Source organism: Scylla paramamosain, chromosome 10 (genome assembly GCF_035594125.1).
Source record: "Scylla paramamosain isolate STU-SP2022 chromosome 10, ASM3559412v1, whole genome shotgun sequence".
NCBI classification, from domain to species: Eukaryota; Metazoa; Arthropoda; class Malacostraca; order Decapoda; family Portunidae; genus Scylla; species Scylla paramamosain.
Window position 1 is genome coordinate 14,720,001 of NC_087160.1, and position 27,500 is coordinate 14,747,500.

The 27,500-nt window shown below is 39.3% G+C and overlaps 1 protein-coding gene across 1 annotated transcript in view; it reads left to right on the forward strand.

The window, feature by feature from the left end:
- LOC135104249 (nephrin-like) overlaps nucleotides 1-27,500 on the forward strand; it is a 52,216-nt gene that overhangs the window by 2,302 nt on the left and 22,414 nt on the right. Inside the window, exons 2-6 of the mRNA XM_064011429.1 lie at nucleotides 7,235-7,437; nucleotides 16,105-16,215; nucleotides 19,103-19,306; nucleotides 19,765-19,916; nucleotides 21,582-21,726. Coding sequence (XP_063867499.1) covers nucleotides 7,242-7,437; nucleotides 16,105-16,215; nucleotides 19,103-19,306; nucleotides 19,765-19,916; nucleotides 21,582-21,726 — 808 coding nt within the window. The 5' untranslated portion in view covers nucleotides 7,235-7,241. The remainder of the gene's footprint in view (nucleotides 1-7,234; nucleotides 7,438-16,104; nucleotides 16,216-19,102; nucleotides 19,307-19,764; nucleotides 19,917-21,581; nucleotides 21,727-27,500) is intronic.

Genomic DNA, 27,500 nt, shown 5'->3' on the forward strand with positions numbered 1-27,500 from the left:
CGTCACAGGTTGAGAGTAGTAGAGGTGACCGTTAGCTCTGGGCTATCTGTGCGTGTAGGCAGTGTTGTGTGGTGTGTATGTAGACGCAGTGTGGAGTCAAAGAGGTGGTGCGGCAGCCTTGCCTGGCGCTTTCAGGAAATGCAGCAGTCAATCAGGCCCTAGCTCTGTACAACCACTGTAAAAGTGCACTTCCCTTTACAGGACGCCGCACACTGTATAGTTACCCCCTGCAGCGGTGACCCCTGGTACCTTAAATCCCGATGAAGGTCACCAACTGTCAGGGCTCTTGACTATCCACAGACCTTCACAGATCGAGAGCAAAAGTAGTGACCGTTCACTCCGAGCTATCCGTGTCATGTATGGACGGTGAGAGTACTTAAGCTAACGGGCAATTTTGAGCACGATCAGAGGCCCAGGAGATCAGTACAATTATTCGAAGAGTTATTCGAGTTATTCGGATATGAACAGTGACAACCGGGGATTAGATTCGAAGTATTTATCTAGCCGAACTTTGAATGTTTCGATAGTACCTGAGTCAACTACATTTGATGGTAGACATAAGAACATAAGAAATAAGGGAAGTAAGCAAGACCTTGCTTACACGTGGCAGTCCCTGTATGAAATATACCTACCTATTTCCATTTATTATCCCCATGCATAAACCTGTCTAATCTTCTCTTAAAGCTCCCTAGTGTCCTAGCACTAACAACATGATTACTGAGTCCGTTCCACTCATCTACCACTCTATTTGATAACCTATTTTTTCCTATCTCCTTCCTAAACCTAAATTTTTCAAGCTTGAACCCGTTATTTCTTGTTCTACCCTGGTTGCTGATCCTAAGAATTTTGCCTACATCCCCCTTGTTATAACCCTTATACCACTTAAAGACTTCTATCAGGTCCGCTCTTAACCTACGTCTTTCTAAAGAATGTAAATTTAACAACTTCAATCTCGCCTCGTAAGGAATACTCCTCATCCCCTGTATCCTTTTAGTCATTCTCCTCTGTACTGATTCTAATAGACATATATCTTTCCTGTAATGTGGGGAACAGAACTGCACATCGTAGTCTAGATGAGGTCTGACCAGCGCCAAGTATAATTTTAATATTACTTCTGGCCTTCTACTTTTAACACTCCTGAAAATGAATCCTAGCACCCTATTTGCCCTGTTTCTGGCTTCTATGCATTGTTTCCCTAGACGGAGTTCAGAGCTAACTATAACTCCTAAATCTTTCTCGTAGCCTGTACCTACCAGAGTTTGGTTGTTTAATGTGTACCTACTGTGTGGGTTTCCTCTACCTACGCTAAGTACTTCACATTTATTGATATTAAATTGCATTTGCCATCTATCCGTCCATTCATTCATTCTATCTAAATCTGCCTGCAAGGCGATGGCATCTGATTCTGACCTAATTAATCTACCTATCTTTCTGTCATCCGCAAATTTACAAACATCACTACTAGTTCCACTATCCACGTCATTGATATATATTATTAACAATGTCCCTAATATTGATCCCTGTGGCACCCCAATAATTACATGACCCTACTCAGATTTCGAGCCATTTATTACAACGCTTTGTCGCCTGTCACTAAGCCATGACCCTATCCAGCCTAATACCTTCCCATCTATCCCGTGTGCCCTAACCTTTCTCAGAAGCTTTGATGGGGTACCTTGTCAAATGTTTTACCAAAGTCCAGATGTAAGATATCATAACTATCACCATTATCTACTGCCTCGTACACTTTACTGTAAAAACTTAACAAATTTGTCAGGCAAGACTTCCCCTTCGTGAAGCCATGTTGTGACTGATTTATCAAGTTATGTTTGTCTAAATGTTCCCTAATGTTCCTCGCTATTATTGACTCTAATATTTTACCTACAAATGAAATTAAGCTGACAGGTCTATAGTTAGACGCTAAAGTTTTATCTCCTTTCTTAAAGATGGGTACTACATTAGCCTGCCTTCACATTACTGGTACCTCACCCGACTCCAGTGATTTCCTGAAACTAACGGCTCACTAATAATCTCTTTGCATTCCTTAAGTACTCTGGGATATATTTCATGTGGTCCTGGTGTCTTGAACTTTTTTAGCCTATCTATCTCCTGTTTCATTATCTCTCTAGTTATGGAAATATCTGTCACCTTTCTCATTCTCATCTGCTCTAAACACCTGTTCACTATCTGGCACATCCTGCATGTTTTCCTGGGTGAAGACAGTTAAAAAATACTCATTCAGAAGTTTACTAATCTCCTCCCCAGAACTAACCAGCTCCCCATCTGCTGCCTTTAATGGACCTATAGTATCTTTATTCTTCGTCCTGTATACCTGATAAAATCCCTTGGGGTCCGTCTTCGCCTGGCTGGCTACCTTTAATTCATAATTGCCCTTAGCTTTCCTCGTTAACTTCCTGACTGTTCTAATTCATTATATTGTGACCCTAAAACTTCTTCACCTGCCCTTAATCTCTTATATATACTTCTCTTACGCCCTATATAATGCTTTAACCTAGCAGTCATCCATTTAGGGTCATTTTTCTGTGATCTTATTGCCCTATACAGGATATTTGTTAACTGACCTGTATGAACTTTATCTATGAAATATTTATACAATTCATCTACATTTACCTCACCTAATCCCCTCATCTCAGCCCCTACCATCCTCTCCACTCCCTCATCTACTCGCCTCGACCTCACCTCTCTCATTTCAGCATGACCTGCCATTCCAACATACTCACACCTATCTCTCCCTTCCTCTTTCCTCCGCCACTTCCGGACACATCTTCCCTCCTCTTGTCCTACATCCTCACGCCTCACCTCACCTCTCTCATCCTGCCTTATCACTATGAACTCCGTCCCTGACCTGACCTCACCCTGCATCCCTTGCCAGTCCACTCCTTGGAGGTACTTTTTAATTCCTCAAAATCTGCTCTCCTAAAGTCAGGTATTTTACTAGTGTTTTTGCTTTTAAAAGTTTCTTTTCCATTCTAAATTGTACCTAATTTCCCTATGGTCACTGATACCTAGCTGTCCTCCAACCTCTACCTGCGTGACTGCTTCCTCCCTGTTAGTAAGAATTAAATCTAGAATATTATTCCCCCTTGTGGGTCCTATGACTACCTGTTTAAAAAAAAATTACCCTGAATTTAAAAAAATATCCTGAAGACGGTGAGTGATATCTTGTCTGGCCCGGGTGTTTTGTTTACGTTCATGCTGAGAGAGGATTTCGTTTTCTGTGACGGTGAAGTCAGATAGCGCGGTGCCTCGTGACTGAGGCAGATCAGCAGACTGGTCCAATGTTTACGTCTTTTATTGAATTTTCATCATTTGTTAAAACAATATCTAGGATATTGTTACCTCTCGTCGGATGTATGATGTGTTGGTGGAGGGAGCTTTCAAGTATGCTCTTGTGGAGATGCTGTCATGCGTGAGCGGTCAATGGTTCGCTCCATCTCATGACCGGAAGATAGAAGTCCCCCTTAATTATGCAGTTATTTACGCAGTAAATGTCCGCTATTTGATCATAAAGTTTTTCGTCTGTAGTGGGTGATTGGGCTGGAGGACGGTAAACAAGACCTAATATTATTTCACGAGATTTATATTCTATTTAGATGAAAGTGACGTCCATGTTAATAATGATTGGGGCTGGCAGCAGGCGAGGGTGAAGATTACTTTTTATATAAACATTACACCACCTCCTGTACGATGAGTCCTCTCGCAACTAAAAAGGTTGTAGCCAGGAAGTGAGTACTCGGCCAAATAATCTCTGCCTGATGAATTTATCCACGTTTCCGTGAAACCTATGATGTTCTAGTTTTCAAGACAAATAAGAGCTTGCAGCTCATTAAATTTATTTCGTAAACTACGAGCATTGAAGTAACAAACTCTGATCTTGTCTGAACTTGTGGATCAAGTTTTTGCGTTATTTTCACGACGCAGGTCGTGTTGCCGCCGCCCGGGCGTTTTTTTTTATCTGTGAAGGCAAACTTTTTCATGGATTAGACTGCCAATCTTGGCTGCTCCCACTGTGTTCATAGAAATCATTCCACATGTTAAGAAACTCGACGTTATCCTGTTGGCAGGGAGTCTTTTATCTATAATTAGTATTGAAAGCAATGTTGTAGAACCGTGCGTCCGCGTTGATCCTTGGGAGGATGCATGAAATTATAAGACTGTTTGATTTAGTTTTACGAGTATACTTGCGAATCATTTCCTTGTATTTCACCATCACTTCTTCTGATCGGGTCCGCTGGACGACGTTTGTGCCTACGTGGATGACATAGAGTATGTTAGTAGTGGCGTCCTTGGTCGTGTCCTCTATGGTAGCAGTGATGTCACCCTAGGGAGGCTCCAGGAAGACAATACCTCCTCCTGCGAGACGGAACTTATCCACAAAATTCTTCCAGCTGTCCTCGTACAATCAAGTGTCCTACGAGCATGGTCTCTTCCGGTTCATCCATAAGTTCAGTAGGTGGGACTATTATTACGTGTCCAGTATTCTCAGGGAAATTTCAGCTATAGAGTCTGGAAAGAGAACTGTAAAGAATATAACAGAAAAACAAGGGAGAAGAGCAACAATTACCTCAAAAACAGAGTACCGAAGCTACACGTACAAAAATAAATACTATCAAAAACAAACAGGCTAGAACAGACGAAGTCCTAATACTTATAATTAACGAATGTATCACTGTGTTTGCGTCAATAAATGTTGTGTAATTTGAATGTAAAACTCTGAGCTGCACAGGAAAGAGAACAGGTTAAAAAAAATCAAAACTTAGCGCGACGGATGCGTTATCAGTAAGGGCTGCTGGTCCTGTCTGGAGGTCAGTAAGTAAGGGCTGCTGGTCGTGTCCGGAGGTTAGGTCAACAAATTATCTAGGTATTTTCGACTGTGAGGAGTAATACTGGAAACGTAATAGAAGAAAAAATAATTATGAAAAATTTGATGAAAGCAAAAATATGAAGAAGTATACGTGATGTGGATGCCAACACGGAAAGATAATCAGTTTTCAATAAATAACTAACAGTCTTCACTATAGTCCATTTCATTATGATAAAACTTACACATACAAGCCACAGTGCTTTACATCACTTTCCCACATCTACTCTTTTCATTCTATAAGAAGTTTAAACCTTTGTGGCAATCTGTTCTTGTTTACTCCTTCGCTCCCTCACAGGTACACCTCAAAATGTCATCCCACTCATAAATCTTTCCGGTGTACAACAATTATCATCTTAACACTACTTCTCACCACCTTCATGAGCACTTTCCCGCTCCTCAATCCCTATAAATTCGTGTGATGACCCTCTCCCCCCCCCTCCCTTTTTTTTCCACATGTCTTAACCATTAACCTGCCTCATTCGTAACACACCACGCCTCCTTCCGCACGCGTCTCCAACCCCATCATTTCTCTCCGACCACCTCACATCATCACTTGCTCTCCGGGGCTTCATTTCTTGTACACTTACTGTCTCGGCCTTAAGAATTCAGACTTCTGACAAAACAGCCAGTACATTTGTAACATTTAACGATATTAGTATTTTCCTTCCATCGACTCTCTCTCTCTCTCTCTCTCTCTCTCTCTCTCTCTCTCTCTCTCTCTCTCTCTCTCTCTCTCTCTCTCTAATCTACTTGAAAATCCTAAAATTTTTGCCCATTTCCAACATTTGATGCCTCTTTTACCAACCTTTCCAATATTCTAAGACTCAGGAATAGTTCAGCGCCTGCCACATTTCCATCTCATCATTATTCTACCATTGTTTTAAAAGACAAGACTACAAGGAAGAGGAAGAGAATGAAGAGAAGGAAAAGAGTAGCTACTTTCATTTTCTTTTTGATATTTCCTGTTACGATTGACATCGCACTTCGGCTCGTGTTCTTAAAAATGGTTTGGGTTTCCATAAGGCCTGTTCTCAAAGGCCACAGTGATGACTGAGTTCGTGTTTCTCTCTCTCTCTCTCTCTCTCTCTCTCTCTCTCTCTCTCTCTCTCTCTCTCTCTCTCTCTCTCTCTCTCTCTCTCTCTCTCTCTCTCTCTCTCTCTCTCACTGAAAATACCGAATTTTTGTTAATAACTAAATTCACGCAAATGACCTTAAAAATCCAACTTCCAGTAAAGTCAACGAAAAGTCACCGTAAAAAGACGAAGAAACATTTGTGGTCCTTGTCTCCAGTGAAATATATAAGATCTTGAGAGGGAGAAGGGACAAAGTTAGTGATGAATACAGTAGTAGCTATATTATTTTCAGTAGATAAAGCAATGTTACAGGGAGAATGGAAAGGGATATGATGAGGTAGTTATTGTAGGTGAAGAAGCATAGAGAGAAAAGTAAGAAAGTGCGGGAAGGGAAGGAAAAATCCTCTTACTAAGCGTATTTTTTTTCTCCTTTTCCATCTTCTTCCACCTCCTCCATGTCCTCATCCTCCTCCTCTCCTGCTTCTTCCTTCTGCTTCCCGTCCTCTTCTAGTCACTCCATAATAATGACAAAACTTTCTCAAAGACAAACGTTTCCCAGGAACAAAAGTTGACCGAGTTAATTGTTTCCTCCCAATTTTTCTCTCGCCACTTGACTGAAAAAGCGGCCTGTTCCTCTTTTCCTTTTTTTTTCTCATTTTCTTCATTTCTTTATCATTTCTTTCTTTTTTCACTTATTTACTTCATCATTTACTATCCTCTTTCTTAATGTCATATATTCCCTTTTATTTCAAGCCACATATATATATATATATATATATATATATATATATATATATATATATATATATATATATATATATATATATATATATATATATATATATATATATATATATATATATATATATATATATATATATATATATATATATATATATATATATATATATATATATATATTTTTTTTTTTTTTTTTTTTTTTTTTTTTTTTTTTTCATTAACCCTTTTTGTACAATCATTTGATGGTTTCTACACATTTACTTTTTGTATCTAAAAGATCCTCAGTAACCTCTCTCTCTCTCTCTCTCTCTCTCTCTCTCTCTCTCTCTCTCTCTCTCTCTCTCTCTCTCTCTCTCTCTCTCTCTCTCTCTCTCTCTCTCTCTCTGCAGACTCCACACATTCCATGATCCTCCCCCTCGATGTCTCCCTTTCATTAGTCACTCCTGTACCCGCCCCACTCATCATTAACCGCTCACAAACAAGTGCTCATCATCTTACCCTCTCTCCCTCTCTCTCTCTTTCTCCCTCCTCTCAGCGTGGACATGCGAAAACCAGACGAGCCGCAACAATTTGTCGCCGAGGAAGTATTCAGTTCTCGTGCTGAGCTCGAGTTTAAGGACGACTTGGCGTACCTGAATGTGAAGGATCTGCAGGAGGGGGACGGTGGCCACTACATCTGTAAGATGGATATCAAGAAGAAGAGGACGCAGAAGGCTGAGTCCACGCTCGAAATCATTGGTGAGTGGGAAGATTAATTGATGTTTCTCTCGGTTCTGTTCTTTTATGCCTGGTTCTTCTTGGAAACGGTAGGGTGAGAAACATTTTTTTTTTTTTTTTGAAATTGGTGTTTCTTTCGGTTCTTCTGTGGTTGGTTCCTTTCGGAAACTGCATTGTGCAATTTTTTTTCTTTTACTCTCTCTGTGTGTGTGTGTGTGTGTGTAGATTGTTTGTTTTGGCCATTGGTTGTTTTTTCTAATACATAAAAAGAAAAAAAAGAAAAAAACAGAAAGAGGAGAAATTTAACATGTAAATTACGCAGAAACATTACTCATAATACCTCGCTTGAAATTATTCCCATTATAGATTAGCTTAAGTAATGTCAAGATGATTCGTCATAGAAGACTGTTTTTTTTTTCTTTTTTTTTTCTGTGTGGATGAATCTTCATGGGTGGAATTTCCATAGAGTGGGAAGGAGGAGGAGGAAGAACATTTATATCTTGGGAAGAACAAACAACAACACCCTTATTGGCCCTTGTGAGGTTATGTAAAATGTACTGTGATATCTAATGTAAAGGGAGAAAAGCATTATAATGAATAAGAAGAAGAAGAAGAAGAAGAAGAAGAAGAAGAAGAAGAAGAAGAAGAAGAAGAAGAAGAAGAAGAAGAAGAAGAAGACACAGGCACACAAGAAAACCTTCATAAAATACCTTATAAGAGCACAAGAACACTACTGTAGTAGTCCCATCCGGACTTCAATACACCTTAGTGAGTCACTGAAGCTTACCATCCTGCAACTGAAAGCAAGGAAACAAGGTGACTTCTCGCAATGAACTCAGTGATTACAATCGTTGAGACAATTGACGAACTCTCCTGAAGTTCACGATGCTACGACATTCACGTCTCGGTTGTGTGTGTCTGTCTTCTTCATTGCTCAAATTCACGACATCGCACGACGAACTAAATCGTAGCTGTCGTTGAAACAATTGACAATCCCTTCTAAAGTTTTTGATACTACATTTGTATCATTTCCAGTGTCCATCTTTCTATGCATGTCCAATTCTTTTACTGACTTGCATACTCTATACACGGCTTCCACCTTGCCCAAGTAATATGAGTACTAATATCTATATTTTCGTGTACAGGCACTACAGTGCTGCCTCATTGTCAGTCAGGTTAGGTAATTAAAAAGTAAAGGACGTGCTGTATTCAAGAAGCGTAGGCGAAGGGATAGGAAATTATATGATCTCTTTACTTGCAGCAGCTTTGTATCATTTAACTCTTTTGGCAGAGGCGGCTGATACTCGCACCAGTCTGGCCAAAACAATAAAAGCATGTTCTTGTCAGGACGAGGTGGTGCTTCCGATGCACTATCAGTACTCACCATTGCACTTTTTTTTTTTTATGGCACCGCAATATTTTTTTTTTCTTTTTTACGCCAAATTCGTACTCGGGTCATTCACTAAGAGAAACCATTCCCAAACTTTCAGAATTTCTATTTTCCATAACCAGAAAAACGCTTTAACCTTTTGAGTTCATTAATAACTTTCGGCCCGTTTGTTTGTGTGACAACCAGTTTCTAGTATCACCATTGTAAGTTTAAAATGATACTCTTGGTATTTCAAAAGTACGGGTCAACACTAAAATTACGAAAATGTAAGACAAGTTCATTATTCAGAGAGTAGCATAATAGACACACACACACGCACACACACACACACACACACACACACACACACACACACACACACACACACACGCAGGTTCCCCCATTCCGCCACAGCCCATTACAGATAAATGAGTGATAACAGACCGTCGATAATGCATTTCCATCCCACTGGTATCGCCCCATAATTCCAATACACACACACACGCACACGCACACCCACGCATACACACACACACACACACACACACACACACACACACACACACACACACACACGTGCCGGCATTTCGTTATGAATTGGCATCATCTTGGGTATATATCTTCCCACGAATGTCTAATTAGTTTTGTGTGTGTGTGTGTGTGTGTGTGTGTGTGTGTGTGTGTGTGTGTGTGTGTGTGTGTGTGTGTGTGTGTGTGTGTGTGTGTGTGTGTGTGTGTGCGCGCGCGTGCAAGCGTGTGACCTTCAAAGCAATATTCAAGATAGAGAAAAAATCGATAGAAGAAAAAAAAAACAGTATCTCTAAACAAAATCAACTTTCAACTTCAAACACACACACACACACACACACACACACACACGTGGTGACCCCACACCACAGTATATATTGTACTGTCAAGGAAGAGGAAAGAAGAAAGAAAAAAACAAGAAAGAAAACAAAATAAGGAAGAAGAAAGAAAAGAAGACAGAATAAGTAAGAAAAAAGAAATGGAGAAGATGAATGAAGTAAGGAGAATAGCAAGCAGTCATTCAACCCGAGAAAGGGAAGGTAATTAGCACTTGATATCGAGGGAGCCGAAAAAACACAAACATGGACACAGGACCCACGCAGCCCACAACAAGAAGATGAACATAAAACCTGGGAAGGCAACCTGGGTCAAAGGGGGATAAACGGTAATGATGAAGGGGACAAGGCAGAGAAAGTGATTGAAAGAGAAAGTAAAAGTAGGTCAGGAGGCGTGAAGGTCAACCAAGAGGCGTGAGGCACCAGGAAGGACAAGTCAACCTATAGAAAAATACCCACGCCCACTTAAGCTCTACCTCCAAACTGCCCCTACCCTCTGACTAGCGTCTGTATCAAGTACCACGCCTGTGGTCGGATCATATGCATAAATGAACAATGTCAATGGTAGATATGTAAAATGTTATGAAAATAAAGATAATTTTCTGAGGGAAATAGACAGTCCCAAACAACTGTATATTATAGCGTGTAACAGTGGAATAATTCAGTAGTAGAGAGTAGCAGACAAAGAGCCAGAGGTTCCAGAAAGCCTGACCAGAGAGGGGTCAAGATGTACGGAATAACTTAAAAGTAAGTGGAGCTTGAAAGCGTAATGCAGTCTATAATTCAATGAACTTATTGAAGGAGGAGGAGGATCTTTATTTGATGTTTTATGTTTGGCATGATAAGTTTGTATGGTGTACGATGATTTAATCGATTATGGTATGTTTATGGTAATTGATGTGATGCTGATATTATGCGTTTTTTTTTTTTATTCTAACGGAATATTAATTGCGCCAATGGAATATTTGTTGTGTTTATGCATTTGATATTTTTTTGTGTTTTGCACGATGATTGCGTTGATCAATGAATATGATGAAGAGATATAAAGTGACACCTAATAACTTTCAATGATTTGAAGATGAAATGAATGCGAGTGAGAAATTTTGGCTTGTAAGAAATGTAAATAATTAGTAGTTATTAATTAAAATATGAAAATGTTTGTGAGTTTTCTAGTAACCTTTATATACCAAATCCATGCAACATCTCGGCTCACGACACACAAAGAAAGTAACAGGGACACGCATATACACCCCACCTCATCCCACCCACCCAACCACCATCAAAAAAAAAAGAAAAAAAAAAAGAAAAGAGTCCACGAACGTAAGCAGATATACATTCAGTAGATATTCCGCAATAAACGTTCTGGCGAGGGAGACGGGACAACAAGGAGGCAGGTGAGAGGGGACTTTCCATACCTCAGAACACACAACAACTTTCCTCTATTACGACCATAACTCTGGGAAAGGTCCTATTCTCGCCCTTACCCCACTAGGGAAATTTAACACCCCTATCTTTCTCGGTGTAGGGGAAGCTCTGGTCACTGGAAAGCAAAGAAGGTGAAGGATAAAAAGAATTGGAGGTGAAAGAACTAGGAGAGAGAGAGAGAGAGAGAGAGAGAGAGAGAGAGAGAGAGAGAGAGAGAGAGAGAGAGAGAGAGAGAGAGAGAGAGAGAGAGAGAGAGAGAGAGAGAGAGAGAGAGAGAGAGAGAGAGGTGAAAAAAAAGACAAGAGGAAACGAGGAGAATGTGAAGGAGCTAGGAGTGATACAGAAGGAGACGAAAGAAGCCAAAGGAGGAGAAGGAGGAGGTGAAGGAGGACGAGCTAGAGGTTAAGAACTAGGATTGAGAGGGAAACGAATATAGTGAAAATATACAGGGAAACAGGAAATGAGTAGGAGGTGAAGGTAGACTGAAGAAGAAAAGGAAGCAAAAGAAGACAAATAAGATGAACCAAAAAGTTGAAGGTAAAAAAATCTGGAACGAAGGAGAAAGGGAGATGAAAGAAGGCAAAGGAAGGGAAGGGGTAAGAGAAAGTGTTAGGGGGAGAAAACTTGGAGTGAAGGGGAAAAGGAAATGAAAGAAGGCAAAGAGAGCAGGGAGGAAGGAGAAGACTTGATGGTGGTGGTGAGGGAACTGAGAGCGAAAGAGAAAGGGAGATGAAAGAGGCCAAAGAGAGGAAAGGAGTACGAGGACGCGTTAGGGGTGAGAGAGAGAGAGAGAGAGAGAGAGAGAGAGAGAGAGAGAGAGAGAGAGAGAGAGAGAGAGAGAGAGAGAGAGAGAGAGAGAGAGAGAGAGAGAGAGAGAGTAAAAAAAAACACAAATGAAGAAAAATAAGATTCTGATCAAGGAGGAGGTAAAGGGAGAAAGGGAAGTGAAAGAAGGCAAAGGAAGAGAAGGAATAGGACGAGATAAATATAAGCGAACTAGGAATGAGAAGGAGAAAGGGAGATGAAATAATAAAAAAAAAATGCATGAACAGTCAGTGAGTCAGTGAGAAGTATGAAACAGGATACATTATGGACTATCAACTTGAATAATTGTAAACGGACATTCAAGAAACATTATTCCTGTTTCAAAACAATGTGGCGGAAGGAACACAGGAAGAGGAACTGAGAGATGATAGTAAATGAGGAAGGGATGCAGGATGTCAGGAGATCATTCTGGCTGGCTTGGAGAGGACAGATATGGCAGGCGTGAAGCGGAGAGAATGAGAAAATGAGAAAGTGAGACAAGATGGATGCAAGACAGGAGCAGGACGTGGATTACTTGGGGAACAAACGCAAAATGTAGGATCAGGAGACGAGGAGGACGTAAGATGTGAAGGGAGGAGCGCCGCTTTAACTCAATGTGAAATGCTCCAGGCAAGTATTTATGTACCTGTAACGCGCACACACACACACACACACACACACACACACACACACACATATACAATCTAGCAGTTCCATAAATATTATATGATTTGAGTATTAGGATTAATGTGAAAATGAGTGTATTGTGTTTATAATTAATCTCTGGAGATATCAACCGTGAATTTCGTCCTTTCATGTAATTAAATTCGAGGCAAACTGGGTGTCAAATATAAATCTTTAATCTATGTATGACACCACCAGACAAAAAAAAAATGTACTATACCTGTACACATATGACAATACCTATAGAAGATCAGAAAACGTCAAGCCAAAATAAATTACTAATTACTCAAAATTTAAATAGATCCAAGCGTAATTATCTTCCTCAAAGTGAGATATATTTTCCGGAGGAGAAGGAGGAGGAGGAGGAGGAGGAGGATGAAAAGGGATTACTTAAGGATTACAAACAGCCACACATCTAATGTCCTTGTTAGGCTGCTTGATTTCTCTTCTACTTTGACTACTATGGGGAATTAGACAAAGGAATGCAATAGAACCATTAGTTTATCAATACGTACGCATACAATCTCTCCTTCCTTATATAGACGCAATATAGAAACAGAAAGACAGATTAAAAGAGGAAGTGACGGAGGAGGAAGAGGAGAAATACAAAAGAATATAAAGGAATACAAAGGAATTTCAAATAGCAACGGACCCCGAGGTCTTTACTAGGCTGTTTGGGAGGAGGAGGACGACGAGGAGGAGAAGGAATACAAAGGAATACAAAAGAAAGCCAAACAGCAACAGGCCTTTTGGTCCTTGCAAGGCTGTTTGGTAACTACTTCTAACTAGCTACAGGGAAGAGAGACAGGACAGCATAGCAGAAGGCTCCTCCCCACCCACAACTCCCTCCAGCTTGCGCTGGCATGGAAATAGTTGGGAAAAGTGCCATGCAGTATGGAAAAACTGACGTGGAATTTTCATAGGAAAAGATGAAAGGAAGTTCTACTATTCACCCTACGGTGAACTCTATACGCCTATCTGAAAGTTAATACAATTTATATTAAAACTGGTGTCTGTAAGAGTTTATTAGTGAATTTAGTAATTATTCGGACAAGAAGAGAGCTTGTTGGGGATTTGCTTTTAAATATTTGTCTATTTTATTTTTGAATGATTCAATAGTATTGCTGTTCACAATTTCTGCAGGAAGTTTATTCCATATATTTACTATACGATTAAAGAAAAAATGTTTGGGGTAGTCGGATTTAAAACGTTTGGGTATAATCTTGAATCCATTATTTCTTGTTAGGTTAGAATGATCAATGGTAAAATATTTATGTGCATCAATGTTACTATATCCTTTGAAAATTTTGAACACTTCAATTAGGTCTCCTCTTATCCTGCGCTTTGTTAAACTAAATAGGTTTAGTTCTTCCAGTCATTCCTCATACGGCTTATTGCGCAATCTTGGAATCATCTTTGTGACTCTGCCCTGTATCTTTTCTAGTTTTTCAATGTCTTTTTTGTAGTATGGTGACCAGAACTGTACACAGTATTCTAGATGAGGCCGCACCAGTGAGTTATATAAGGCAAGTATAACCTTTTCTGATTTAAATTCAAAGGTTCTTCCAATGAACCCTACTAATTTATTTGCCGTCTTTACTGTTTCTGTGCGGTGTTGACTCGGCTTTAGGTCGTTTGACACAACGACAGCAAGATCTTTTTCTTTATCAGCACTTGACAGTGGCATGTTATTCATTACATATCTCGCCTGAACATTGTTGCTTCCGATATGTAGAATTTTACACTTTCCTATATTGAATCTCATCTGCCATTTTTCTGTCCAGCTTGTTAGTTTATTGAGGTCACACTGCAGTTCCTGCCATTGTGACTCAGACGTTACTCTACTTGTTATTTTGGTGTCGTCTGCAAATTTACTTATTTTGCAGTTTATCCCTTCATCAATATCATTAATGTACATTATGAAGAGTACTGGTCCTAATACAGAGCCTTGAGGAACGCCGCTATTTACCTTATGCCACTCTGACTCTTTTCCATTTATCACAACACGCTGTTTTCTGTCAGAGAGCCAGTCTCTCAGCCATTTCAGGGTATTTCCGGCAATGCCGTGAGCTTTTACTTTATTGATGAGTCTCTTATGGGGAATAGTGTCGAAAGCTTTCTGGAAATCAAGGTAGATAATATCAACAGCTTTTGTCTCGTCATACGAGTTAAATACTTCATAAAAGAAGTCTAGTAAGTTTGTTAAGCAGGAACGCTTGGTTCTGAAACCGTGTTGCGAATCCTTTATGATTTTATTTTCTTCTAAATATTTAACAATTTTATCTCTGATTATTGTTTCCATCAGCTTGCACACTACTGAAGTGAGACTGATCGTCCTGTAATTGGCTGGGGGAGATTTATTTCCTTTTTTAAAGATTGGCGTGACATTTGCTAGTTTCCATTCGTGGGGAACTTTACCCGCTAGTAAAGTTTTATTGAATAAAATTGTAAGCGGTTTCACGAGCTCATTTCTTGCTTCTTTAAGAAGCCTGGGTGATATCTTGTCTGACCCGGGTGTTTTGTTTGCGTTCATGCTCTTCGTGACAGAGAGGATTTCACTTTCTGCGTGGTGCCTCGTGACTAAGGCGTGGGGGTCGGCAGACTGCCCTGAACATCCTCAGTCGTGAAGACTGTTGAAAAGTACTCGTTCAGGGTGTTCGCCATGTCTGTTTCGCTTACTATTTGTTTACCATTTTCTGTTATTAATGGACCAATCGTTGATGTTAAGACCCTTTTTGCTTTTACGTAACCGTAAAATTCTTTCGGGTTCGTTTTACATGAGTTCGCGATCTGAGCTTCGACAGATTTTTTGCTGCATTTGATCAGCTTTTTAGTTTTTCTACGCAATCTGTCGTGCTCTAGTTTATCATTATTATTTTGTGTTAGTATGTATCTGTGGTACGCATTTTTCTTAGCCAGAAGGCAGCATCTAATTTCATTATTCCACCACTTCGGTTTGGTGTTTTTTACCTTCCGTCTGTTTCGTTGCGGTACACAGAAAAAACGCAGTTTCATTTAACTTTTTAGCAAACACTTCCCATGCGTTGTTAATGTCTGGTGTTCCCAGCAGTTTATTCCAGTCTGTAGATGCAAGCTGCATGCGAAGTCTCTCAAAGTTAGTACGCCGATAGTCTGGCACTTTTTTTTTACTTTCGCTTACTTTAGCTTTGTCAAAATTTATGGTGAAAAGTAAGCTACGATGATCGCTGGAACTCAGTTCTGGTCCAATTTTTAGGTCTGGTCCAATTTTTAGGAGGAGGAGGAGGAGGAGAAGAAGGAAGACAACAACAACAACAAAAACAACAACGATGACGACGACGACGACAAAAACAAGCACAAGAAGACTTGTAGAAGAAAACAAACAAGAAAAAAAAGAAGAAACAGAAACATGAAAGCAGTGACACATCATCAAATTCACTCAATCTTTCATATTCTACACCCACACTATATAACCAAAAATAAAAAACCCAGTTAACATCAGCAAGCTACACCCAGCCAGCAAGGAAACATAAGAGGTAGCGTTAACCTGCATCTCTCCCTCAGTACCTCCCGGCGACCCTACCATTCTGAGCGAGGATGGCAAGAAGGTGGAAAACATTCTCGGGCCTTACAACGAGGGGGATACCATCAACGTTACGTGTGAGGTGATTGGAGGTATGTATGTTCACTTTCTGTTTACTATCATCATTATTTTACTGCTAATCTCTTATTCTATCTCTCACTTTTTTTTTTAACATTGTCATAATTTCTTTTACTGTTATTCTCATTCTGTCACTTATTTTTTTTATCATTACTATAATTTTATTGTTATTTTTATTCCATCTCTCATTATTCTGCCATTACTATCGCTTTTACTCTTATTTTTATTCCATCGCTCATGTTTTACCATCATTATTTAACTGTTAGTATCATTCCATTTTTTATTTGCACCATTACCATCATTTTACTCTTTCTATCATTCCATCTCTCATTTTTTGTTTACCAATAACATCGTGTTCCTGTTATTTTTATTTCATCTCACACTTTAGTCTTCTTATTCTTAACTCAGAGACCTATAGCAAAAGCATAGTCACTTTTCCCATATCACCCCACCTGTCTCATCCCAGTTCTAATCGGTTTAATTATTTGCGCCCTCTGATTTTATCCTCAGAAAGAACACAATCATTTTCCTATAATAATCACACTTTCCTCACGCTTTTGCCTCTCATTTTAGTATTTCCATTTGATTTTTTTTTTTTGTTCTAAGCATAAACACTGATTTTATCCTCGGTGTAAAAGCAGATATTTGCCTTTTTCCTTAATAATCATTTCAACCTCATTCTTATTTTATCTTTCACTTTAGTCTCCCTGTTCAATTTTATGCTCTGATGGTCTTCACTTTTATATCATCTTCACAGCGAGTACAAATGTTCACCCTCAGGCCTCATGGTAATCTCACACTTCATTTCTCATTCTATTCTTTCTTCTCAGGGTACGAAAAATATTTAGGAGTTTTAGTTAACTCTGAACTCCGTCCAAGAAATCAAAGCATAGAGGCCAGAAATAGAGAAAATAGGGTATTAAGATTTACTTTTAGGAGTGTTAAACGTAGAAGTCCCGAAGTAACATTAAAGTTATATTTGGCGCTGGTCAGACCTCATCTAGACTACGCTGTGCAGTTCTGGTCCCCATATCATAGGAAAGGTATAGGTCTATTAGAATCAGTACAAAAGGAGAATGACTAAAAGAATACGAGGGATGAGGGATATTCCTTACGAAGCGAGATTGAAGCTATTAAATTTACATTCATTAGAGGGACGTAGGTTGAGAGAGGACCTGACAGAAGTCTTTAAGTGGTATAAAGGGGACAAGGACAAGGACAAGGGTAACAAGGGGGACGTAAGCAAAATTCTTAGGATCAGTAACCAGGATAGAACAGGATATAACGGGTTCAAGCTTGAAAAAATTAGGTTTAAAAAAAGATAGGAAGAAACTGGTTCTCAAATAGAGTGGTAGATGAATGAAACGGACTCAGTAATCAAGTTGTTAGTGCTGAGTCATTATGGAGCTATAAGAGAAGATTAGGCAGATTTATGGATGGGGATGATAGGTGGGAATAGGTATATTTCATGTAAGGACTGCCATGTGTAGGCCTGATGACTTCTTGCAGCTTCCTCTATTTATTATATTATGTTCTTATGTCTCATGTCCTAAACCTCCACGCTCTTAGTTTATCCCTCCCCTTTACTCTCAGCCCCTGACAGCCACAGTGATACATCTAACACACCTAAGTTTACACTACTACACAAGTTGGAGTTCCGTCTGACATGTGTTGAAAGTCAAGTGAGAAATCATAATGGAAAGGCATGGATGTTGCAACTATTATGGAAAGGCGTGAGTGTTGCAGTAATACAAACGAAATAATAACCATCGTTCGTGTGAGCTTCATTTTATAGTTATTTAGTTTATTGTCAATCATCATTTATACAGTTCGTGCGTACGTACAAGCATGCACGTGCGCATGCAGATACGCGCGCAAGCACACACACACACACACACACACACACACACACACACACACACACACACACACACACACACACACACACAACACCCAGAACTAGTGCAAAACATTTTAATTGAGGCAAATCATCATATAAGGCCGAGTTTCGTCATTTGCATGGATTTGATAAATTACTGTTGCAGCAAAATCAATCAACAATTAACGTGGAAAACTATTTATGAAGCGTCAGTTTGCCATCGTGAAAGTCAAACATTATACAAAATACTACACATTTATGGCAGGAATTGTACAATAAAACAGCGATCCTTTCTTTTGTAAAACATCCCAAACACCTTCCACGCAAGAAAATCTCTCGTACAAGTAATTAATCAAATCTCCATGCCACCGTAGTCTCTTAATAAGCAAAAAAAAAAAAGACGGTACCATCACCATAAGCTACTCGTTTGACACACATCACGTTCAGTCCAACTAATCATTTGTTCCTAATAATTTACAAAACAAATCACAGCCAATTCAGGGCATCATTTCAAATATATTCTCACATTCTCATTGGTCCATTAAAGGGTCATCGGACTTTATTCACCCGATTCACTCTCCACCAACTATATGGAGGGTATTCCTAAACATATCGTCATCTTATCTGATATCTAACAGCTTTCGTGAAGTTACTGGAGGTTTTCAAAAATGCTTTCATGATTCGAAGGGCTTCAAGTGAAGTTAATGAAGTTTTCAGGTAGGTTTTCGTTATTCCAGAGGATTTAAGTGAACTTATTGAGTGTTTTTAAGTGTGTTTTCATGGTCTTATAGATATTTTAACAAGGATTCTACATTATCAATCAGAAATACATGTGGCCTGTTGAGAATCCTGTTGAGAAAAAACATTTAAGAATTCCAACCTAGGCTTAACGAAAATTGTGCTTCATCAATATGACAAACATCCACAAAAATCCAAGTACTCATCAGCGTGACCCTTGAAAATAATCCTGCTTGAGAAAAAATGTCTAAGAACTCGATCCTATATCCGCTTCCCTCACGCAGGTCAGCCTTCGCCGCGGGTCTCGTGGTATCAGGAGCAACAGGTGCTGGACGAGAAGATTGAACGACGTGATAAACAGGTGGTGAGGAACACGCTTCGCCTGGGACCCCTCACCCGCCAGCACTTGGGCACCAACTACTCATGCCAGGCCGTCAACTCGGATCAAGTCGGGCCGCGCAGCAAGGAGATGACGCTTCAGATGTACCGTGAGTAGTTCTGTTTGTTTTGTGTGTGTGTGTGTGTGTGTGTGTGTGTGTGTGTGTGTGTGTGTGTGTGTGTGTGTGTGTGTGTGTGTGTGTGTGTGTGTGTGTGATCTGTCGAGGAATATACGTGTTATAAGGTGAAAGAAAGATCAGAAGGTTGAAAGTAGCAATGAAATAAGATATTCCGAAAGTACTTATACATACATATCTAGTAACTATTTCCAACAAAACACTAAGAAAAAAACAGAATAAAAGATTTAAAAAAATCTTCATAGCTACCTTATTACTTCTGTTCCATTCCTTTTACCACGACTTGACATCCCCCCTCCATTCTCTCTTCTCTCTCTCTCTCTCTCTCTCTCTCTCTCTCTCTCTCTCTCTCTCTCTCTCTCTCTCTCTCTCTCTCTCTCTCTCTCTCTCCTCACTACAGTTAATCATATTCCCATTCCCTTCCGGCACAGTTAAGCCCTTGACGGTGGAGATAAAGCGGCCCGAGCATCCCCTAGTGGTGGGTCGACAGTACAACATCACCTGTGAGAGTCATGACGGCCTCCCACCTGCAAATATCACCTGGTTTTTCCTCGAGAAGAAGATCGATGCCACTCAAATTTCCGTAAGTCAGAGGGAAGGGTTGGTAATGAGAAGTGGAGAGGGAAATATGTATAAGAAACATAAAGGTACTGGTGAAAGATGACTAAGGAGGGAAATGGAAAGGTATGTATAAGAAAGGGAAGGAACTGAAAGAGAATATTTGATTTTTTTTTTTTTTTTTTTTAATTATTATTGTCATAGTAGAGAAATGGAGCCGCCGTGCTACAGTGGGAACGCGCGCACTTTGGGGGCCGAGAGGTCCTAAGGCACACGGGTTCCAATCCCTGGTCACGCCCTGAGGGTAGGAAGGGCATCAACCCGAATTAACGGTCCCCTAATGCCAAATTTAAAGTCCTTTGTCGTCTTAGGCCTGATAGACTAGGGAAACTGGACGTAAAATCAGAAAAAAAAACAAAATAAAAAATAATATATATATATATATATATATATATATATATATATATATATATATATATATATATATATATATATATATATATATATATATATATATATATATATCAGCAGAAAATGTTAAGCTAGACAAAGTATATAGCACTTTTTTTTCATTTCTTTCTTTTTTCTTTTCTTTTTTGCTGTGCTGGGTGCATCGATGAGATGTATTAAGAAGTGTTTTCTTATTTCTCATTTCCACAGTACGAAAGTGAAAACAAGATGGGACTTTTATTTTCCTCCTGCATATTATCTATCACCCATTTCTTTTACTTCTCTCCTCTAATCTTTCAATATTTTTGTCTATCTGTTTGTCTGTCTGTCTATCTGCTTGTTTGTGTGTCTATCTGCTTGTCTGTTTGTCTATATACCTGTTTGTGTATTTATGCCAGCCTATCTGTATGTGAATCTACCTAGGTCTCTCTCTCTCTCTCTCTCTCTCTCTCTCTCTCTCTCTCTCTCTCTCTCTCTCTCTCTCTCTCTCTCTCTCTCTCTCTCTCTCTCTCTACCTTGTTCCCCTACTCGGCTGTTTGTCATGCCAGTGGCAGGAACATTTGATTTAACGTAGCGTGATATGAGTAGGGTTGAAAGAAAGTTTGAATAAAGTCAATATATACAATTTATTTACACCAGCAACTGAAGAGTTCACTCATTACGGGATATTATAGTAACGTGGTAGTGTTAGGTCTCTGATTACTGGAGAGATTAGCAATACGTCACTGTTTTGTCATCAGTTAAACAGTGACATCACTTCACTTAGTTTTAGAGTTTGTTTAGAGTTTGTGCACACACTCACAGCACTGACTTCAACGGAGATACACCGGCAGGCTTGCTTAGTAGCACTATTCCTGCCGCACACCCAGCCGGCTGCTAACTGCCTCAGTAAGGTGCCACCGGCAACAGCCAACGGACGTATACATAACATTAGCACCTCGTGATCAGTCTGTGTTAGGTGGCGACATCTTAACAGATGCATAACACTGGAAGTTTCCACAATGAAAGTTTCCTACACTACATGAACAAAAATCCTACCTATTCCTATCTTACCTATCCTTACCTACCTATGGGTACAGCCTCCCCTCTCCCTTCGAATTCCTCTCTCTAACTCTCTTCTTTCTCAAACTTATTACCACCATCACCAGCACCATTACAAATCTTCAACCACCACTACCACTACCACCACCACCACTACCACCACCACGACCCGTTAACACTCTTCACCTCCCTCACGCAGAACGAGATTCGGGGCAACGTGTCTCTGAGCACCCTGAGGTTCCGGCCCGAGGTGAGACACGCCGGGAAAGAGCTGCAGTGCCACGCCGAGTCCAGCAAGATCAAACACGACACTTTGGTTGATTCCTGGCGGCTCGAGGTCCACTGTGAGTTTGCCTAGAGAGTGATGAAGCTTGTTCTTTCCTACGTGTCTCTGTCTGTTTTTTTTCCCTCTGTTATCTATTAGTTGTGGTGTTTTGTGTTTCGATCTATTTTGGCTATTTTTTTATTTTTATTTATTTATTTATTTATTTATTTATTTATTTATTTATTTATTCATTTATTTTTATTTATTTATTTTTTTTTTGTATTAGTATTGTTTTTGTTGTTTGTGTTGGTTTTTGTTTCCTTTTAGTTTTGATACGCACTGGTTTTGCTTTGTTGTTTTTTTTTCTTTCAATCTGTTCCTTTTCTTTTTATTTCTAATTTGTTTTCTTTGTTCCTTTTTCCGTGACTAGTTTTTTTTCTTTTTTTTTTTTGTGTGTGTGCTTTGCTTTAGGTGTTAGATTGGATTGTTCTTTTACTTTTTTCTTTGCACTGTTCGCTTTTTTTCACAGATGCACCGATGTGTAGATTATAATTTGGCCATTCTCATTTCTTAACCTTTTCATCTATTTCAAGATCTATTTTATTCGCGATAATTTTGGAGCCGCTATAATGTATCTTTTTCTTAAAATCCGCACACTTATGATGTTTTTCTAAGTTAACAAATAATAGAGTATTTTTAGTTTCAAACGCTTTTTAAGATAAAGCTTTACTATTCCATGCGCTTTCTATTATTATAAATGTATTAAAAATTGTAAAAGCTTTCACTTTTAGATTGTGCTCATGCTTTCATCTGCTCTCGACTTTTTTCTTCATTCAGTGACGTAACAGTGTAAATGCTTTGTTGATAGTTAATCTAAAAATATGCTCGCTCTCTCTCTCTCCCTCTCTCTCTCTCTCTCTCTCTCTCTCTCTCTCTCTCTCTCTCTCTCTCTCTCTCTCTCTCTCTCTCTCTGCATTATACTTTCACATTACGTCACCACGTCTACCAGCGTTCCCCGAAATACTATGCTTCCATAAACATGACGTAATCTGCACCACACACGCTACGTAAAAATACATCAAGCAAAAGAAAAAAATAGCGCAATTATATCTGTCCTCGCACGTCACTAGTTCATTTTACCACTATAATGGAGCTCACTTTTGTCATTGCCTCTCCTATTTACACCTATGACGATATTTTACAAAATACGCAACTTTATTTTTTTTTCTTTTATTTAAAAGCAATTGTGGAATCTAGGTTTTCTTTTTACAAGATTATCTTTTCATGCAATCCTCATTGCTATCGTACCCTAGATCTAGTGCATTAGAGATCCTCGTTTTCTTCGCCTTTTATTGTGTTCATTTGAAATTTTCCTCGTTTGTCAACCAAAAGGAGAGAGGGAATTTACCGATCCAAGACACACGCCGAAAACTGTAGGGAACACTTATATATATATATATATATATATATATATATATATATATATATATATATATATATATATATATATATATATATATATATATATATATATATATATATATATATATATATATATATATATATATATATATATATATATATATATATATATATATATATATATATATATATATATATATATATATATGTGTGTGTGTGTGTGTGTGTGTGTGTGTGTGTGTGTGTGTAGGAGGGGCACTGGTCAAGGGTAACAAAACTATAAGAAAAAAAAAAAAGAAAATGGTTCATTGAGGTCCTGGTCCCCAAACAGAATCAAAAGCGGTCGTCAAATACTAAAGGATAAGTGTCTTGAAACCTTCCTCTTGAAATAGTTCAAGTCGTAGGAAGGAGGAAATACGGAAGAGGCAGGGAGTTCCAGAGTTTACCAGAGAAAGAAATTAATAATTGAGAATGCTAGTTAACTCTTGCATTTGAAAGATGAACAGAATAGGGATTAGAGAAAGAAGAAAGTCTTATTCAGCGAGGCCGTGGGAGGAGAGGAGGCATGCAGTTAGCAAGATCAGAAAAGCAGTTAGCATGAAAAAAGCGGTAGAAGATAGCAACAGATACAGCATTGCGGCGATGAGAGAGATGCTAAAGACGGAGTATGTTTAGAATTATCATCCACTTCCACCAGTAAAAACAAAAAAATAAAAAAAATAAATAAAAATTAAATTAAATTAAAAGAATTCTTTAAAAAGAAATCCAGAAAAATCCATCTCCGAAGTAGAGAAAAATTTTCCTCTAACCTTACCCAAAACACCCTCAGATAAAACATATGACAAGTCAGTTTATTTTCAATCTACTACATTTTTTTTTTTTTTTCAATCTGCCATCTTCCTCTGCCTTTGAAGGCAAAGCTTCTGTTGGTCTTTAAGCTTTTCAAGGCGATGCAAAACTAGCCTGGATGAAGGAAAAGAAACCGAGTTCCTAATCCACTTCAGCTGATAGTTGCAAATGTCTCGACACTTGCAAATGTCTCGACTCATTCACGCACTCATCCACTCATTTATTCACTCACACGGACACACGGCTCCGCTTTGGCATGAACGAGCATCACTTCGGGTACAAAAAATAAACCCATTCAATTCCCTAGTTTATTTGACTTCAGCAGTTTCGAGAGACTATAAACTTTTCCTCCTCCTCCTCGTCATCGTCGTCTTCCTTCACCTCTTTCCTCCTCTAATCCTGTTGTCTCCGTCGATATCTTCTTCTTCTTCCACCTCCTCTTCCCATTTTTTCTGAACTCCTCTCCACTTTTGTCTCCTTTTCTCTCTTCTCATCTCCCATCACCACCACATCCGCAGACTAACATCACCATCTCCCACTCCTCCTCATCCTATTTTTAGCTCTTCCTTCTAACATGGTCCAATAACAGCAAACGTTTTATCTCACTGTCAAATTACTTAACGACACAAGCTCTAAAAATCGTTGTTGACGTCTGGCCTCTTCAGAGAACTGAGAACGTTAATTAGTGCAGGTAAACAACCCTGTACTCACCTTGGAAAGGGAGGGGAAAGGATACAAGAAAGTGGAAACAAAAGGTTATTATTTTTTTCTTATGAGGACTTTTGTTTTATGTTTCGTAGATCCCTTTTCATTGACGTTCCTTCACACACACACACACACACACACACACACCGCGTAGTGCGTTAGTACGTAGTGCGTTAGCACGCTCGACTTACAACCAAGAAGGCCCGGGTTCGAATCCTGGGCGCGGCGAGGCAAATGGGCGAGCGTCTTAATGTGTAGACCCTGTTCACCCAGCAGTAAGTAGATACGGGATGTAACCCGAGGGGTTGTGACCTCGCTGTCCTGGTGTGTGGCGTGTAAGTGGTCTCAGTCCTACCCAAAGATTGGTCACTCTATGAGCTCTGAGCTCTTTCCGTAGGGTAATGGCCGGCTGGGTGACCAGCAGACGACCGTACACACACACGCGCACGCGTGCATGCACCTTTTCATGATATAGACACTGGTGAAGTCTTTAGACTCATGTAAAGAAGAATGCGAAAGTAAGTTATCCAGACAGGTATTCTCCTTTCCCTTTCATTCAGTGACTGATTCTTTGTTCCCTCTGTTCCTAATTCGAGGAAGCAGATATCAGGCTAAGGCAGAATTGCCACGTGGTGCAATTCTTTCATATATTTATAGATATTGGCTATTTTATCAGTCTTTATATATTTATGAGTAGAAGTAGTAGTAGTAGTAGTAGTAGTAGTAGTAGTAGTAGTAGTAGTAAATCATAACTATTATCATCACCATCATCATCATCATCATCATCATCATCATCATCATCATCATCATCATCATCGTCATCATCATCATCATCATCATCATCCCCACTAACCTTCCCTTCACTTTCCCTCTCTGTATCTTCTCTCTACGCAGAAAACATCGTACATTCTAGTCACTGTCTCGTCTTTCCTTGATATACCAAGCAACCCTTTCCCCTCACGCCTCATCCCTCATGCCCTAGTAATGCGCAGCCTCTTCCACTTCCTCCCCTCACTGCACCACACCACTTAATCTCCTCCTTCTCCTCTTCTCCCTTCTGTGTTTTTCCCTTTCTTAAACTCCCCATTTTTAACCACACCAAAATGTTTTTCCATCTCCTTCAGATGTCCAATCTCCCCCCTCCCATTTTCTCACCTCCCGCTTCCTCTCGCTACGCTAAACAACAAGGACTATGGCAAACTTCTTCACAAAATAAAGAAAAAAGTAATCTAGAGCTACTGAGAGTTCAAAGTTCTGATCCAAACTTCAGAGACAAAGAGAAAGAGGGAGAGTGAGAGAGAGGAGGGAATAGAGGATGAGGCAGAAAACGAAGATTAGGTGATATGAAATAAAAAAATATGAAGAATGAATGAAAGGTAAAGCAGAAAATTAATATATAAGGGGTGTAAGAGAAAATAGCGGAGGAAGTAAGCGGTAGGATGGTAAGAGTGGTGGTGGTAGTGGTGGTGGTGGTAGTGGTGAGGAGGAGAGTTCAAGGCCAAGGGAGTGCACAGGTAACAGCGAACAATTTTCTGCAGCGTTTAGTAAGAAGTGCGTGGGACGCGTCCTTATTGCCAGTATACACGCTCACACCTACACACCTAGACACACACAAACGAGGTTCACGGAAGTATTAGTGCAGCTTTTTCCCCTTTTAAACACGAAAAATATTGATGAAACATTATAATCAAATATAAACGTCCATACATCATTTATTCATTCAAAAACCCACTCAGACGAACATGCATTTCTAAATGTACGTGCATACACTTATCTATGTATATACCTTCATAAATAACACGTAAGCACTCATGATTCGTGGTGCACCTAGTCTTTCTCTTTGAACACGTCCACTCAGACACACCATGAGGGAGATCAGGAGCAGTGAAGCGTTATCCCACAGCAAGACTCGCTATAAAATGAACCAAAATAGCTATATAACGACACACAGGCAAAGGAAACTTCACCTTGTCAGCTATTTTCTTTTGTGCGCCTATTTTCTTCCAAGATCTCTGTTCCTTTGTGTGTATTCATTTTGTTTTTTATGTTTATGTGTTCCGTGAGAGTTTCAGCTTCCAGTGAATGGTAATGTATTTGTGTTTCCAGGTTTCCAAGTGACGGTGGTTTGTTATGTTTAAAATCCGTGCTTATTTTTCTCTCTTCTTTGATGTCTTTTGCTTTTGTTATTTTATAGTACTGAATTTGTTTCCGTCATTTTCAGGTATAACTTTCGCACTGTGGATTTGTTGCATGTTGTTCACGTTGTTGTCTTAAGTAATCTCTCATTTATTCAAGAAATTCAGTGTGGATATGGATGTTATTTCTTATATATTTTTTTTTTTTTGTATCATGGTTCCATTCAATTTCCAGTACTTAACTTTCTTTTTTTTTAAGATATTTTTTCAGAGCTGACAATACTGACAGTGAATAAGCCAATTTTCACGTGTCTGACGCTCAAACAAATACTAAAAACACCGCACTGCTCACTCATACAAGTCACAAACGTACTGTTGTAACTCAAAACCAAAACACCACCATCACCGCCATGACCACCTCCACCTTCACCACCACATTCAACACTTAAACAATTACAAAACAACTAACTTTTTCCGCTTTCACACCATTAATATCATGCCAATACCAATACAAAGCCACGACAATAATAGCAACAGTCAACAGAACCCACTCACCATTCCTGTTTTTTTTTTTTTTCGTCTTCCTACTGTTGTTTCGAAAATATACATATTCTTTGTCAAAAAATAGAACCATACAGAAATATAAACGAACTTATTTCATGTACCACCAGCATAACCTCAAATGCAAAGCAGTTTCCATTAACACAACACCGCAACATCATCACCATTAGAACACATGATA